The sequence below is a fragment of the Halyomorpha halys genome, unplaced genomic scaffold (assembly GCF_000696795.3).
Source record: "Halyomorpha halys isolate HHAL.00 unplaced genomic scaffold, Hhal_1.1 Scaffold6.1, whole genome shotgun sequence".
In the NCBI taxonomy this organism is placed as follows: Eukaryota; Metazoa; Arthropoda; class Insecta; order Hemiptera; family Pentatomidae; genus Halyomorpha; species Halyomorpha halys.
Window position 1 is genome coordinate 1,801,931 of NW_027111275.1, and position 14,627 is coordinate 1,816,557.

General features: G+C 34.1%; 2 protein-coding genes across 2 annotated transcripts in view; one reads left to right on the forward strand and one right to left on the reverse strand.

Moving 5' to 3' along the window:
• The window catches only part of LOC106692680 (tubulin alpha chain), a 9,629-nt gene extending 2,385 nt beyond the window's left edge, over positions 1-7,244 (forward strand). Inside the window, exons 2-4 of the mRNA XM_014438778.3 lie at positions 1,943-2,267; positions 4,999-5,300; positions 6,391-7,244. Coding sequence (XP_014294264.1) covers positions 1,952-2,267; positions 4,999-5,300; positions 6,391-7,170 — 1,398 coding nt within the window. The 5' untranslated portion in view covers positions 1,943-1,951 and the 3' untranslated portion in view covers positions 7,171-7,244. The remainder of the gene's footprint in view (positions 1-1,942; positions 2,268-4,998; positions 5,301-6,390) is intronic.
• Positions 7,245-8,161: 917 nt separating this feature from the next.
• The window catches only part of LOC112211099 (uncharacterized), a 36,431-nt gene continuing 29,965 nt past the window's right edge, over positions 8,162-14,627 (reverse strand). The window contains 6 exon segments of the mRNA XM_067049288.1: positions 8,162-8,206; positions 8,975-9,144; positions 9,147-9,229; positions 9,231-9,738; positions 9,741-9,765; positions 9,837-10,136. Of these exon segments, the coding sequence (XP_066905389.1) occupies positions 8,162-8,206; positions 8,975-9,144; positions 9,147-9,229; positions 9,231-9,738; positions 9,741-9,765; positions 9,837-10,136 (1,131 nt within the window).

A 14,627-nucleotide genomic window follows, 5' to 3' on the forward strand; every position in this document is an offset into this window, starting at 1 on the left:
TTCTGGTCCCTCGTCACAAACTATCATTTTTGTTAGAACACTTAAAGGTTAGCCAATCTAATTTTCTCAGGGGCCTCTGGTAATGTGACAAACTTAATACAGAGGTTTTCATATCCGGGGACTCAGTAAGAGACTCCTACCCTAACCAGGTATCGGGGACAGATAGCAAAAAACCTTAATAAACGACATATTGTTGAAATCATGGCTAATTCTTCGATACATAGCATAGTATCATAGATCCTATCAACATACGCTGATGACACATGTATATTGTCTGTATACAACGACTAACTAATGCATCACAAACACTAAAGACACACATAACATCCATTGAAGAATGGTACCAAACTGGAGAATTAAAATCCTGACCCACGAGATTACCTTTACTCTCCGCCGTAAACCTCTACCCACTTGTCCTACAGTAACCTTCTAATTTAAATTAATGCTAGAAGTACGACCAATGGGTGGTTTCTTCCCAAGATTTTCAAGTGTAAATGAAATATTCCACATATTTACTTATTGTATTTATTATTTTATACAGTTGTGAATTACATTAAATAAATTTTAAAAAAGAAGCTTATTCGCTAATGTATTTGGATTAAAAAAGTGATATTTATGCTTTACAGATTGATCTTCGTAACCCATTATAAATAAATTCATCTGTTCTTTCCCTATACGTGAACAATACGGGATCTATCATGGTACCTTCATTCTTCGTAAATTTCTTTCATCCTGAATGAATACAGTTTCCATTTTCACATCATTAACTACGCGAAAAATGATTTTTTAATGTGTACATTATGAGGTTACATATTAAAATGAATATTCTAAGGGTGTTGATACTATAATTAGGAATACCTTTTTTTTCCTGTTGGCTTTACAGACCTTGTATATCATTGCCGCCGAACCACGCTTCTTGATGCCTGCCTGATTTTGGCTACTGCTTTCCAGATTGCTGCATGCAGCTCTTTCATATCTTTGTTGGTTCTGTCTATATACAGTATATCAGAGCTGATTTTATCATCGCATTGTGCACCCTTGGCTTCAAATTTGTAGATATTTTTTTGAGATTTCAGTATTTTTGACATTGAAGACTTTTGTTTGCGGTTGTTAAACGCTGTCTATCTCAGTCCACTAATCATTTATTGAGGTTATTATGGAAATGAGGTATTTAAAACTACCTTCAGAAACGATTTGCCATCCACGCAGACCATGTCGTTAGGGTGGATTTTCGCTTACAATCAAATACTTTCTTTTATTTTCATTTCCTTGGAAACCGATTTCCCCTGCTTATAAGCGATTCTTTCCATGTCATCTTGTTTACTTCCTTGAACCTCAAATCTGTTAATGTACCCCACCATTTTCACCATTCTTATCACATTTTCTAGGTTAAGTTTCTAGGTCTAAGTTGAACATTATGGCGAGAGTCCATCTCCTTGTGACCTTTTCTCACTTCAAAAGCTTCAGATACTTCTCCTTGTAACAGGACTCTGCATTTAGCATTTCGTACATGCTTTTGCCTGTCTTACATACTTCTCGGGGTTCCCCAGCTCAGCCATGATATTCCAAAGACAGTTTCTGGAAACGAAATCATATGCTTTAACATCGACGAAAATGTGTGCACATCCTAATCTAATTCCCATCGTTTTTCGAGTTTTCGGACGAAGATCTGGTCTAGCACCCTCTTTATTAATATCAATAATCAGATTAATTCACTTGGTTGAAGATATGGAAATGATTTTGTTAAGTGATCAGAAAGAATTTGTACATAAGCTAGAGATATAACAGTTTTTTTTTAATTTATCCAGTGCATAAGCCCTAAAAAAATTTTTTTTAGTCTAAGAAGTGGTTTAACGAAAACAAGTTCTAGTTAGAAGAGATTATTATTACATTTTCTTTTAGAATCATTTTGATTTATTTCATTTATGATCAATTATTTCAGAAATAGAAAATGGCGGTTGTATCACTGCATATTGGCCAAGCTGGTGTTCAGCTGGGCAACGTTTGCTGGTCGCAATACGGACTAGAGCATGGCGTCTCAGAATCCGGTGAGCTAGAATTGAAAGAAAATCCCAGCACTATGACCATCCGGAGTGGTGAAGATCTCAGTGGGACAACCATCAAGAGCAGGGCCTACGATTTCGGGGACAACCAGGAAAACGATCATTTAAAGGGGATGGAGGGGCTGCAGGTCTTCTACCAAGAGCTTTCCAACGGTCATTGGTCACCAAGAGCAATCTTCGTTGACCTGGAGTCAACCGTAATAGGTAGTAACTCATCCTAAAACTTATACTTACAGTAAAATTATTGTAACCAAATATGCTATAAAAAATATTCATACATGGCATTATATATCAATATGGGTTTTGGAATTTGAGCCCTTGACACACCGTCATAACTTATTTTAAACCTGAGATGCGACTTCTTAGGTCACGGTAGCCAATTTTATATTAATTTAAGTTTTATTTGTATATTTTTTTGTTGATTAAGGTGAGTTAGTTTCGAAGTGAAACATTGAATGTATGTATCGGCTATATTTGATTTGTTAAATATAAAAGATTCTTCATCCTGTGTATCTAATTATTATCCATTGTTGAGATAATCTTTAAAGGTGATAATTTGATTTATAGAGAGCATTGATTCCATGAATAGATATCGTTAGCCACATCAACGACTTCTTTTGAAAAAAAATCAAATGTAATAATGAAATTCACTATTGATAGAACTCACATAGTTCTTCTTCTGCTTTCCCATCCTCCATGAATGCCTTTCAGCGTGGAGAAGCCTCTAACCACTTGGTCCACACATCTTGGTTTGTGGTAAGCATCTTCATCTGAGTCAACCTGAGTCATTTTTCCTCTTTCCAGACCTAGTCGTTGGATATGTTCCATATACCTCCTTCTAGGTCTGCTTCGTGGTCTTCTACCAGTCGGCCTGATATGGGCCAATGTATGGTTTCTTGGCACTCTGTTTCCCCCATTCTCCAGACGTGTCCATACCATCGAAGCTGTCGGTATTCAATCACTGATTTCACTGAGGAGATCTGAAGTTCTTATCTTATTCTTTCATTTTTTACCCTATCTCCCCTAGTTTTGTCCAATATTCTTCGCAAAAGTCGCATTTCAGCGCATTCAGCCGTAATCCTGTTCATGTGTTTGTCTTGGGTCACCCAACTTTCACCGTCATATAATAGTGTTGGTCATACATATATTGCTGTAGAGATATGAAGCTTGATTTCCTTACCAACCTCCCTCTTTTCCACAATAGTATTGCATATCTGGTAGTAAATACTATTTGCTTTATTCATCCAATTGGACACTTCTTGGGCTATTTTGCTATTTATTGAACATTGTTCCAAGGTTGGTATAGAAATCCACGACTAGCGCTTCACCAACGACAAAGCCGGCTCCCTCCCTAGCAAATTCACTTTTAGCGACTCCTGAATATATGAGAGTGTATCCCTTTCCAGACTCATCTCCCTAACTCCTTTCCCTTTTACCTCAGATATACCAAGAATGTCCACCTTGTACTTTGTGATCTCCTCCACGAGTTCTATAGTCCTTTTTCCTTCCATGTCGTTTCCGATTGGTCAGTCCAGTTCCGAGGGTACTTTGATTTCTTTCAATCGTATAATTACCTCCTGATGGGTGATTGGCCCAGTCAGAAAGGTCCTTATGGCCTAAGGCAGCAGGTCTACTAGTGAATCCACCTTTGCCGGCAGCACGGCGCTAGGTCCTGGGGGAGATGACCCTAGGATGTGTACTGTATATGTCCTTAGTGTCAGTATAAATGGGTTGTGTACTGTTCTGGTGCTATGTATGCGATTTACTGTACTCTCATAGTTAATTTAATTAATTCTTCAAATATTTTTTTTTTTTTTTTGAGACAGTAATTATTCTGTTTACACGTTCTGAGTGTTTACGATTCAATTGATATACCATCTTTCCTGTGACTGAAAAGTTCAAATGAACTTTGATAGGCAAAGTAAATGGATATTATTTTGGTAGTGAAGTCGATTGTATATCCTATTCTTCTCCAGCGCTGTTGTCTCTGACATTTTTCATGAAATATTTTCGACTTTTTTTTTTTATATTCGATATTTTTTTCTATTTGAAATTGAGCATTGCGAAAAAATCAAACAATGGTAAAAACTAATTCTTTTGAGAATGCCACTTTTCTTGTTAGAATCCGTCGTCATAATTTGAATATCTTTGCCCCACAGTCATTTGACGATTTGTGCGTATCCTCAAAAGTGAAACCTATCCATGTTAGCAGTATAATTACCTCAATTATGATGACGGATTTTAGGAGAAACGATCTTTTTTTTTTAATGTATGTTTAATATTCAGCTCATTTAACCCAAAAAATATTAAAAAATATTTGTGGTCTTTTAAGATTCACCATTTCTGGACGTGGAGGATCTGAAAAATCACTATTATAAAATCTATTAAAATTGGCTCTTTTTATTGGAAAACACTGAGTTAAGTGAGCTCGAGAAGAACTGGAAGAGGTTAGAAAGTCGACTTTACAAACAATACATAATTCTTCATTCACCACAACTAAGTACTACCAAGTATCATTTCGAAATTTTCCAAGCTCTCGACAAAAAAGGGAACGTTATACAAGACTTGAACAGCCGATATATACCGGATTGTAATGTTAGTAAAAATGCTATCGGAATCAAATAGCAAAGCATTTTGTGACGTGATATTTATTCCAAAATTTGCTAAGCATGTTACTTCAAGGAAATGCCACTTTCTACTACTTGTTGACAGATCGGTTCATCTTCCTCCCTTACCAGTAATTTGTAGTACGGATAAATCCGAGACTAAGCTCAGGGCATTTAAAAGGATGTGCCCTAAAATCTTGTTAAGTAGGAGCTGGAGAATTACAAATGAACAGATTAGCCACGATTTAATTCGTCAACATACTTATCTTTTTACCTGTATTTACCCTCTTCTTTTCCTACTAATTTCTAATGACTTAAACTTTTCCTAGATGAGGTGAAGAACGGCAGTGCGAAGAGTTTGTATTCACCGCACAGTATGGTGAATGGGATAGAAGATGCGGCCAACAACTACGCAAGAGGTTACTGCTCTGCTGGTAGGAGCGTGGAGTCCCATGTGGAGGACAGCTTGAGGTCCATGGTAGAGATGTGTGACAAGATCCAGGGATTCATGATGACCCACTCGACCGGGGGAGGGACGGGCTCCGGCTTTCACGCCCTCGTTACCGAGTATATAAACGAAGAATTTGCCAAGGATCCTATAATAGGCATTGAAATTTTCCCTTCTCCTAAGGTAATTATTCTTAATCATTTAAAATTTTATCGAATAAATTGAATTAATGAGATTAATGGCTGAATGGAGATTTATCATACTAACAAAAGTTTGTGTATTGATAACTTTCTGCTTTATTATATACAAGAGATTACTTATACCTACTTCAAAAATGGATCAAGAGGTAACCAAATCATTCCAATATTCTCTAATAGCTTTAGTTACTTATGCGATTTTTTAACAACATGGCTGCCATACGCATGGTTTAAAGAAATCAGGCGTTCCGTCGTAACGGTAAGACTAACTGACAAAACCAACCCTTGTGATAAATCTATTGTTAAGTTTTGAGGATAATATTTGGTACTTGAGCTCCAACAAAAAACACTATGTATTACCCAATTATTTTGAGTTTATTGAAAATAAAAATTTCACCAGCTGCTGCTCACAACATTTTTGTTTGTGGATATAAGAACGAATACATGAAACTATAGTTAGAGCCTACAGCATTGCTATCACCAAAAGAGCTCTTGTTAGACCTAACATTGAAAATATTTGATTTAGTTTTCTTATCAATTACAAACTTTAGAGCCTTTATAATAAATGTATCAATAAAACAATGAAACAGGGGAAAATATAGAAAAATTAGCCTTTCATGTTGAAATCATTTCCTGCAATCCAATTAACATCGAAGCCAAATGAGGGGTCAGTAGTCATGCACAACTCAGCTAAATCCAGATCTGGCCAGGTTTCTCTTATTTTTTTTTTAAAGTTGCCATGAATAAAGAGGAGATTTTTAACTTAGATGTCACCGTAGTTAGCACTTATCCAAAGCAAAACAAATTTTAAAATATTGTAGATTCCATTTTAACCTGGAATTCTTACACAAGACTAAAAATACAGGAAACTGCACGTCGATTTCGACTATTACAGCGCTTACTAGACAAACGGTCTGAACTTCCAACTCATTACAAAATACTGATCTTTATCAGTTTGCATATTTTGCCTCCAACCAGATATCACATACTATAATTAAATACCAATATTTAAAATACTACTTAATTTATGATAATCAAGATGTTTTCCTTTATATTTATACATGTTTTTTATTTAGTTATCGACAGCTGTAGTGGAACCTTACAACACTGTCCTCAACAAACACGCAACATTGGACAAAATTGGTTGCGTTTTCTTATGCGACAATGAAGCGATGTACAATATCTGCCAGAATAAGCTGGGCATCGACAGCCCGAACTATCAGAATTTGAATCGGATTCTCTCGACCACAATCAGCTCGATGACGTCCAGTATCCGCTTTAAGGGCTCGCTCAACGCGGACTTCGTCGACTTCCAAACGAACCTTGTTCCTTACCCTAAGATTCATTTTCCCATTATCACATATGCGCCAATTGTCAACACTAGAAAGGTCTTCCATGAGAGCCTGTCTATATTGGACCTCACCTTCCAAGTATTCCATCCACAGGCTCGGCTTTCCACGTGTGATGATGATGGCCGCTACATTGCATGCTGCCTTCTCTACAGGGGAGACGTCACACCGAAGGACGTGAATTACGCCATCGCCCAGATCAAAGAGAAGAAATTCGTCAAGTTTGTAGATTGGAGTCCTACAGGCTTCAAAGTCGGGATCAACCACAAAACAGCGGAGTCTCACCAGGACGGTAGCATTGCAGCTCCAAAGAAAACTGTGTGTATGTTGACGAATACGACCGCTATCACCAAGTGTTTACATTCCTTAAATAACAAGTACGACATGATGCTCAAAAGGAGAGCATTCCTTCATTGGTATACCGGAGAAGGGATGATGGAACAAGAATTTCATGAGGCTCAGGCAAATCTTTTAACTCTTGAAACCGATTATCATTGTTTGTTGTGAGGTTTGTGTCGGATATTATGTGAAAATTTCAAGGAAATTTGTTGTATTCAATAAAAGAATTTTAAAACTACAAAGGCTACTACTAGTAATATACTAACTATACTATATAACTAGTAATATACAAATGCATTGTAAGAAGTTGCATATTACTTTGTTAAAAATAACCACAGCATGGAGTACAAAATACAGCAAATAAATAGGTAATCATGGAATCACATTATCATTGTTACAATGTTAATAAATAATTTGTTATATTTTATGAAGACAATAAAACTAAAACTAGGGTTGATGTAATAAAGTGACAGAGGGACATTGCTTAAAAACGAAAGCCTAGTTACTTAATACTTAGTAGCGATACTCTACGCTACCATAGTACATAATTTTAGTTAGTGGTAACCTCAAAAGTAAAACCATACATTGGCCCTGCCGTTCTGCTTTCTCCCAATGTAGGAAAAACAAAATCTCCATCTAGTGGAACCAGTTTTCAAAATAGTGGTGACAGTTTCAGCGAGGCTACAGTACCAAGTAAGTAATATTGGTAGCCAAATGGTTCACTTGGTAGCAATTACAACTACAGTATTCATTAACAGTATGGTTACATTAACATGCACATGTAGATTTTTATTTTAAAAAATCAATACCCAAATGAGTATTTATTATATTTTTTTGTCAAAAATACAACAATTATAAGCCACTTAGTATCAAAAAAATCAAAAGAATCAGATCATAATAATAGTAAAGACGATCAGGAAACTAAAATTAGTCATTAAGAAAGCAAATTTTCGTTTGAGCCAATTTAAATTCGTTTGTTCCAGTGTTATTAATCCTGTAGATACTAGTCAAGACATTATAAGCCATATTGAAGACAAATCGAACTTTGGACTCTTATCTTTAGCCAAATCTAGTTATGTAATGCTTTACACAAATGAAATTACCTTGAGTCACAATAAGCGTAGGATAAAACAAGAAGAAAACACAATCCCTCGTTAAATTAATAATTGCCATAGTTCATTAGTGTGGAAATGGTTAATGTAGCCTAGAAATAGAAAATAGCTATAATTATTAGGTCGTGAAATAAAAGTCTCCTAGAAGTTGACTAATGTTACCTTCACTTGCATTACAAAAATAAGAAAGAATAGGAAATTTTTAAATATGATGGTGATTCCTTGCAAATTAAAAGTAATACCGCATATTTAGTCAAAATCATAAAAGTGACGATTCCCACCATATCACATTTACTCTTCACCGTAAACCCCCTGCCTCACAGTATCCTTTAATAATACCCTTATTCATGTCGAACTGTTCCGTTACTCAGGACTACATCTGGCCAAACGACTGACGTGGAATCCACGTACAAGACTGAAAAGACAGGAATCATCTCGTATATTAATACTATTACAACATTTACTAGAAAAACGGTCTAAACTTCCAATCCGTTACAAAATACTGATCTACATGACTATTATAAGGCCAACCCGGACATATGGAGTTGAGCTTTGGGGCTCCACTAAACCTTTGAATTCGTCTCGTATTCAAATTAATATTACCTCAAATTTCTAAATTATAATAGAGTTTGAAAACCAAGGCAGTTCGGTCTAATTTTTCTAAAAATATACGTGTATCATTATATAATTAGTCATTTTGTCTTTTGGTGACTTAAGGTGAACATTTCTAATGTCTTGTTATTTTTATTTTATCCTTTGATAAAATAAAATAAAATAAATAAATTGAAATGATATATATCAGTAGTAATTTTTAATAAGAGCTTGACGTTTTTATTGTTCAAATTTAAAAACACAGCTACGTAAAAAATATTCATTAGGTTTTTAAGAAATGTTGATTTTTCAAGCTGAATATAATCTGCCTCCATAAGAGAAATGTTATCCTGAGTAGATAAGAAATCATCTATTTCCATGCCTTCTCTTGTGTACCAGTGGAGGAACGCTCGTCTTTGCAACATCAGGGTGAATTTTGGTCAAGGGCATCCCAAGCTTCTTTCATCGCCGTTGTATTATAAACCATACACGCAGCTTTCTGCACTGAAGCCATATTCAAATCCTGGAGTCCTGCTACTAATGCCTACCTAGAAACCTGTAGGTGACCACGCCACAAAACGAATGTTTTTCTTCTGTTTTAACAAAGATATAGCATAATTGACATCACCACGGTAAAGCAAACAGCAGTCGATATAACGCGATGTTTCTGTTGGACACATAGCGAGTCTGTGGGTCCGGTCAAAGCACTGACGAGTTAAATCTGATGCTGTTAGTGATTCATGGGTAACCCGAGTGTAGGGAACGAATGGAGCGTAGCTGAGTAACGGAAAATGTATCCGAGGGTAAGGTACCAAGTTGGTCTGGAAGTCGATGAAGTCAGCATTAAGCGAACTTCTGAACTTAAGGGTCGCTGTTATGGTGCTCATTGTCTGGGCCAAGAGGTTGTTCAAGTCTCTATAAACTGGGCTGTCGATTTCGAGTCGGTTTTGGCAAATGCTGTACATAACTTCGTTATCTTCCAAGAAGGCACAGTCGGAAAATTCAAGTGCTGCGTTTGTAGTTAAGGCAGCTTGTAAGGCTCTACGACTGATGTTGCCATCTGCAAATGTATCGCAAAATGAAAATATTTAATATCTAAATATTATAGCCATTTTATAAATAATAAAATACCGTCGGTGAAGGAAATATGGACATTTCCATTATGCTACTCTTTGGATACTCATTGTTGATGCTGTCCGAGTAGAGAGCATGGAACCCTGAACCCGTACCTCAACCGAAGGAATGGTAGATGTTAAAGCCTTGAAGCTTATCGCATTTTTCGATCATCTTCCTTGATGTGTTCATCCCCCGTTCTAGGATGAGCTTGTCCACTGTGCAGTATCCTCCTCGCCCAAAGTTGTTGGCCGCGTCCTCTTTGTTGTTAATCAGCTGCTTTGAGCTGTAGAGATCTTTATAAGGACCTCTCCGCAATATGTCAAAAAAATAAATAATAATCGAAATAAAATGGTGGGGAAGTAATTATATAATTTAGAGATGTGTAGCTTTAATCGATAACAAATTTAGACAAAAGTTGGGACTGTGTGGAAAATAAAATAAAATAAGAATTACTTTATTATTTATGAGGATGAAAACCCGTCCTGCTTCCTCAGGACCAAATGTGCGCCAAGAAGACTGTTTAATGTAGTTAATATATCACTACTTATTACATGATAGAAATATATGCAAATAAAAGTAATTTTAGTTATGAGTGCGATGAATTACTATACTTGTGAGGTAACAATTAAAATTACAAGCTGAGCCTAGTAATTACAATTACCAATTATATTCCTATCTAATTATTATTTTCTTAATTACTATTCATTGTGATTGTAATTAAAATATTTAATACAAAATCGTTTTACAATGGCTACAAAACATAAAACTGATATCCAGTTTAAGATTAAGTGCGTATAATAAATTAAGTTAAATTTTATAATAAAATACATAATATACTATAGTCATTAGTCTTAAATGTTTTCTCTCTCTTCCAAGTCTGGAAACTCCTAACACGTGGGGACCATGACCGAGGAGGTAGGTACCTTCCCTGGTGCAGTCTGGTTGTTAATTACCTTAGGCTTTAGCAAACATCTCACTCCTTTATCATGCGTATAATTGCTTTGTTGAAAAGTATAACGGTAAAGGATTAGAATACAAATGAATTAGAATTTTGGATTCAGCAGGTAATAGCCAATTTGTGGTTCGAAATAACCTGTCCATAATAGGTTATCAATTATAAATAGATGATATAGTCATAAACAACAAACATTGACAAGATGGCGTCCTTTGATAACAAAGAATGTGTAGCTTGATTAAACAGATTTCATTACATTCTTTAATACGCCTCTGATGTAAAATCAAAGGAAAAAAATTGCTAATGTTGCTAGTCGAGAAGTATTAATTAACTTACAAGAATAAGACTGACATGGAATTGAAACTTTGACAAAGGAATGAGAATTTAATTGCATGAAAGAGATAAAACGAATACTGTAAACGAAGCATATGGCATTAGTAATTTTTCTTTCCTCACCTTATAAGTCTTAAAAATTTGTGCAAACATCATCTTGCGAATTCAAGTCAAAACGTATCAATTTTTTAAGTAATCAAGGGGATGAAGTAGTAACCAGTAGCACATATAATGTAATGAAATTTGTTCTCCGGAGAAAGTCCGACGCCAATCTATACGAAGTGGTCAAGGAGTGATTGCTTGGCCATTTATATATATTTTTTAATACTTTATACATTGGTTTCTCTATGTTTCTAGTGATAAAATCGTAAGACATTTTTTTTTTCTCTAGGGCGTACAACAAAAACTGCAACATTTGTGGTTTCTTCTATTGTCCTAAGACTATACAAAGATCAAAAAAACGCTATTTGAAAGGTAATATTTTAAGATAAAAACAAATTTGTTCTTAGTGCATTTAATTTATCCTTTACCATATGATAAAAATGACCCAAAATTTAAGGATCAAATAAAAGAAATATTCTATTTCAAAATTATTTTTTATTCGGAGAATATTAATGGCACTTTACTCTTTATGTGATAAGTATTTCCCTTCTAGGAAAATCAACCAGTCAATAATATAATTTCTAATAAACGCATTCTTGGATATTTAAAAATTCTTAAGATTTGAAATGTTTCAATTCTTTTTTTTTTTTTTTTCAAATTTAAAATCTTGAATTCACAGAAGTTGTAGTGTCTTTGTGGAGGTTTATAATCAAAAATTTTACTTGTTTAAAGTATGGTAACTGATTTTGTCTCCCAGTCTGATCGGTGATATTAAGCCTTAAATTCTGAAAGCATTCAAAATATTTAAATCTATATAAATATGAAAACAAGCTCAATATAAAAGTATAAATAATAAGTATTGATATTGTTTTAATAATATTAAAAACTGTATTTTCATAAAAATAAATTCAGTAAACTTGATCTAAGATCGTAATGGAGTGTTACAAGCATGTAGAGAAACTACCCATTGGTAACACTTTGATAATTCTAAATTAGAAGATCTCGAGGCCATCTTCTTTTCAAGGTATTGATACAAATAAATAATATGAAATTAACATTCATTCTGGTTGATTTACAATACATTAATTTTTACACAATAATCCAATCGTTTTTCATCTCTACCCATCAAAAAAACCATGAAAACTATTTTTGTTTTTCCTAATCTCAGCTAAGTCTATCTTCTAATAACCATTAATTGCTTGTACAGCTATTATTTGCTGCAAACATGTTCCCATGTTACACTGCAATCAATAATTACATAGATTTTTTTTAATATTTATCTTTGTTGTTAAAACAGCTATAAAATGGAGATGCTAAGTGCCAAGTTAGTTTTCTTTTTCTAGTATTTGGTGCTTCCACATGAATTTTAGATAATGTTTCAGTTAATCAGATGTACTTTTTTGTGTAACCACATACTATGCAACAAACATATTAAAGTATAGTCCAAATTACAGTACTGCTAGTATAACATATTACTTACTTTTTTTATTATTTTTATACCAGATCAGCCTGGTGGGCCTTACATAGTTGATATAACTTATAATATATATATTTTAACAGTGGATTATGAGGGGGTATAGTCATACAAATGACACCCCTAACTATATTCAATGTTCTTATTTTAAAAAAAAAATAATAATAAAATAAATAGATAAGAATAATGCTTCTTAATAAAAGAGGAAAGTAAAATTAATAACAAAAAATAATTATGATATTGGTACACTTAAATAAAACAAATAATTGCCTTCTTATAGTAAAAAGAAACAAGTTAATTTGAAAAAGGGAAGAAAGAAGAAAAGAGAAAATAATAATAATAATGAATAATTAAAATTAATAATAATAAGAAAATAGAGGAAGTGTGACTATGAATTAATTTTATATTTATTAAAAATTTATAAAAGAATGTCCTGCAGCAGTCTGGGCTTCAGTCTTCGGGTTGTGGTTGGGTTTCCCAGGTTTTAGGTCACAGCTCCTTTAACTGTCGACAACTGGGAATGGAACTTCATGAACCGTTTTTTGATATAATCCTCTATTGACTCCATATATAATTCGCGATGCAATTGGCTATTTCTTATGAACCAAGGAGCATTAACTGCGATTCTTAGGACTTTATTTTGAAAAGATTGTAGTTTTTTCCTTTTCGTAAAGGATGCCGCTCCCCAGACTTCACAGCCGTACAGCAGCAGTGGCCTGAGGTTTTTTTTTTAAATATAAGATCAGTTGTTTCTGGTTTTGGTTTGGAATTTCTGTTTAGGATAGGATGTAACAACATATTACTGAATGTATTTAGTTAGATGTTATTTGTAACATCACATTATCAGTTATATTGAGTGAGCATTTTGTTTGTTAGTTATTATTACGGAAGGTCACGAATCATATAACGCCATAAACCTGGAAAAAACAAGAAACACCCGTAGTATAAGGGTAGTTGTGAAGTCATTTCTCTGTTTCTTCATCTTCAGATTAGAAGTTTTTGATTACTTTTAAAATTAGCTTTCGTTATGTTTTGAATGTACCTTAATGTCTCGTAAAAACTTTCTCTCTCCGGCGTTTCTGCTTAACGTTAAAAGAACAACAAACGAAGTTTAATTTTTTTGTAGAACTGTCCGTTTGGAGTGTTCATAAAACAGAACGTTATAACGGTCTCAAATACTTAAGCAAAGTAAAATCAAGTATGTAACTCTCTTAACTTTGAATCAGAAGTAGTGCCAGGCTCAATTCAAAATGTGAAGAACTTGTGTTGTAGGTACGCCGTCCTATTAATTTTAGCCACTTTTTAAATATTTATTAATTTGACTATCTTAAATCTCGTCTTCCCGACGAGTAAATGTTTCAAAAGTGATATAGAACTGTCACTAAATCGGGGTAATAGCAGGGCGGGCTAGCAGGGAAGGATTTCAACACCTTATATTTCTGTTATTCTGTTAAACAATAGATTTTTATGTAACGTACATCCATAAATATCCACTAATTTCAATCCAGTCTTAATATTACACTAGCTAAAAATAATTTAATTATGCACCTGAAAAAAAGAATGTCACTAGTTTTTCCAAGCTTGGCATTTGTTTCACCCCGGAGATTGTATGAAAAAGAGACAAAATATAATTCTCTTCTTAGAAAAACATTATTACGAGAAAACTTTTGTTCTTTTCACTAACTCCTGAATGACATTTCCGAAGAAAACACAATTTTTGATCAATACTATTTATAACAATCATTATCTATCAAAATGGAAAAAAAAATGTTTCATTTTTGCAACATTATACCCTGCATCCAATAGGGAATGTACATAAATTAATATATATTACTTACATCTAAAAAAAATTCATTTAATCACAGGCAAACGTTGTTAATAAACGTTATATTGAACCCAAATCTAATTGGCATATTTATAGGCATCACAGCTTTTATATATA